This window comes from Coptis chinensis, chromosome 2 (genome assembly GCF_015680905.1).
Source record: "Coptis chinensis isolate HL-2020 chromosome 2, ASM1568090v1, whole genome shotgun sequence".
In the NCBI taxonomy this organism is placed as follows: domain Eukaryota; kingdom Viridiplantae; phylum Streptophyta; class Magnoliopsida; order Ranunculales; family Ranunculaceae; genus Coptis; species Coptis chinensis.
The window spans coordinates 61559067-61562404 of NC_141457.1; the positions used below are offsets into that span (position 1 = coordinate 61559067).

General features: G+C 35.0%; 1 protein-coding gene across 1 annotated transcript; it reads left to right on the forward strand.

Annotated features, from left to right (window-relative positions):
* The first annotated feature begins 995 nt into the window (after nt 1–995).
* Nucleotides 996–2852, forward strand: LOC147516983 (large ribosomal subunit protein eL30). The gene is made up of 5 exons (XM_086589427.1): nt 996–1144; nt 1224–1329; nt 1397–1498; nt 2379–2447; nt 2594–2852. The coding sequence occupies exons 1-5, from the start codon at nt 1124–1126 to the stop codon at nt 2632–2634; spliced, it is 339 nt and encodes a 112-aa protein (XP_086445553.1). The 5' UTR covers nt 996–1123; the 3' UTR covers nt 2635–2852.
* The last annotated feature ends 486 nt before the right edge of the window (nt 2853–3338 follow it).

The following is a 3338-nucleotide window of genomic DNA, read 5'->3' on the forward strand; positions in this document are numbered from 1 at the left end:
AATCCCAAACGACATGGCCACATCGTTTGGGACTCAGTCCAAACGGTGTAGCCAGACCATTTGGTGTGCAATACGAACGACCTAGCCGAGTCGTTTAAGCCTTCGAATTTTCTCTATACATCACTTTACACATGAATAATTACTACATGCATAATTACGTTTAATTTAGATTTACCTTATTCTTATTAAATGCATCATCATCCATTCCTCTATTTTCTTCACTTTGAACTTGTTCTACATTTTCTTCTTGAATGGGGTCATGATGCATTATATTTTCTTCTTCATCTTCATGTTCTAAAATGGGGTTGGGCTTTTCCATTAGTGTTTAGTGTTAGTGTTAACTTTCTTTAGGATTTAAGAGTTTAAGGTTTTTGATGGTAGAAGAGAAGATAATATAAGATAATAGAAGAGAAGGGCTGAAAATGTTGCAACAAGTCAAATTCACTTTGGTTTGGGAGGTGCCCAACACAAAACAACTTTTGAGGCCAATGACATATTTGTAATAATTGTTTTTTTTTTTTTTTGGGTCTGCCCAACACAATATGGGGTCTGGCAGTAACAAACACCAAGAAAAAAAAATTGGAGAGCACATATATAAGCTAATATTATGAATATCATTATGAAGAACAAAAGTTAAGTTTACATTGTTCACTCTTCAGATTCAATAATATATAACGTGTTATGTTTGAAGAATGAGATTATGGTTTAAAGATTGATAACCTATTTCCATATACTTTACCTTTATCTACGGTTTTTAATGTTTATTTTCCATTTCTACTCTATATAATACAATTAATATAGCAAGCCCGGGCGCAGGCGCCCAAAATGGCTACTTTAACAAAATGCTCGAAAGAAGCGGAAAGGACGGCATATTTCAAGACTCTGGGCTTGAAACAAATATTGGTCCATGAACGAATATTGGACGTCTCCAAAGCCCACAACTTCGTCTGTTTATCTGCTGGCACTTATATAAGATCCAGCCCATTAAAATATGTAAGGCCCATTAGACTAGAGAGTGAGAAACCCTAACTCTCTTCATCAACTTAATTCCGTTGCCTCCATTGGACCAAAAAGAGAACCCCTACTTTTATTCACTCCCCCAAAAAAAAAAAAAAAAAAAAAAATGGTGGCCACAAAGAAGACGGTAAGTTTGTTTAACCTGATTATTATTATGTTACACGATGATTGCCATTTTCTGATGTTGGACTTTTGTCTTTTTGCAGAAGAAGACTCATGAGAGTATCAATAACAGGCTTGCTCTTGTTATGAAGAGTGGGAAATACACTCTTGGTTACAAAACTGTTTTAGATTCACTCAGAAGCTCCAAAGGTATATTTGTTACTCTTTTATTTATTTCCAAGTGTTCAGTTTTTTAAAGCTGATTTTCATCATGTAGGCAAGCTGATTATTATTTCAAACAATTGCCCACCTTTGAGGAAATCTGAGATCGAGTACTATGCTATGCTCGCTAAGGTTGGCGTTCATCATTTCAATGGAAGTAAGTGTATACTTCTTCTCAAGGTTGAAATATTATTTATTGACTCAGTGATCGATTTCTATTAACTCCTAGTGAGGCGGTATTTTTATAATTCGAAAAACAAAATGGATTTAGCCCTAGATGCCCAGTGCCCAATGTGGAAGGGATTCCTGGCTCCTTCAGTGCATACGCCACATAAGCTATAGGTTAGTTAGAGGTGTCTAAGATGTGATTTTTTTATGTGTGGTTGTGCGAGAGGATGTCTAATAGGGTGTATTACATACCATATAAATAAAAGTAAAAGATGAGAGTATATCTGTCCAACTGTATTGATTAACCATATATGTTTCTTTTCCCAATGTATTTTCCTTTAGAAAAAGGTTCCTTGTAAAGTTGTAAACTCTGATGTGCTTCTGTGTTTGTTTACACTTTCGGAAGTGAAATGTTTGAGGGGGGTGGTGTTGATGTATTTTGTTGCATATTTAGGATTGGATTTTCCGCGTGTAGCCCAAGTGTGTGGGTTTAATGGACTTGTTCCATTTTGCTACTGCAGTGCAGTACTTGTAAAAGATGTAATTCTAAAATTTATGGGGATGACTTGATTTGCATTGATACAATGGAAGTAATTGGGATTGGTTTTTCACAAATTTTTATCATTCTGGAATCATTTCTTGTTAGGAGATATCACAGCTTGTTGGCATAACAAAGGTCGTTGCAGTAGAAGTTTTATCCACAAAATCTTTTCTGTGTTGAAGAATATGTTTTCTCTTAACTTTCTTTTTTCTTTTCCTGGAGAAGTAATTATCATTTCCTTTGTTTCAGACAATGGTGATTTGGGGACAGCATGTTAACTTTCTTTTTTCTTTTCTTGGAGAAGTAATTATCATTTCCTTTGTTTCAGACAATGTTGATTTGGGGACAGCATGCGGGAAATATTTCCGAGTTTCATGCCTTAGCATTATTGATCCAGGTTTGTTATCATGTTCTATTCATGTTGAAATTCTTGATTCCATTATTTCTGTGAATGCTTTTAATATCAGTATCATACCTTCAATATTGTATACTCTGCCAATAAAAAGAAAAAAATGTATTCTCACTATGTATTTTCCTTAACAGGTGATTCTGATATCATCAAAACACTGCCTGGTGACCACTGAGCAAATGTGGTTGATATGTTTGGTGGCTCCGTCTTCCTACCGAGTTTGGTTATGATGAATACTTTTTAGAGACATTCCCGTTTTGTTGTTTAAGCAACCTTTGTTGTGCTTCTTTTGTTTAGTGGAACTAGTTTTAATTATATCGGCTACTAATTTTGATGAGATTTTCTGGTATTCGGATCAAGATTCTATGAGATGCTAGTTTGTGTTTTTCATAACTAGGCAAACCTTAAATTCTCCATAAAAATGATGATAATTTACAATGCATGAAAGTCGCTAGCCAGTGCATACTTTCTTAAATTATATTCGTTTTTGCCAGTTGCTAGCCAGTGCATACTTTCTTAAACATTTTTTTTATCGTAGTTACTCTTGCGTGCTACCTTGCTCATTTACTCGTGTTTGAATTTTAGTACAGAATTCTTCATTCTAGTTAGCCAAGCCAAGCACCTGAGCACAGAATGAATATAGGCAATTGATAAACTGTACTTCTCATTTGCCCAAAGCTCGATCAATTCTTCAAGATGTAAAGTGTTCCCCTATCTTAACAGATCCAGATAAGAAGTGAATACGTTAGTTATTAAGATCTCCCATCCGTTTATGGAGAGCATGCTGTTTATAGAGAACGCAAAATCTCCTAACCAGTAGCTATTAAACTTTATGAGCAAATTTTGGAAAACTCTTGAATCTGTGCCTCTGTTTGATTC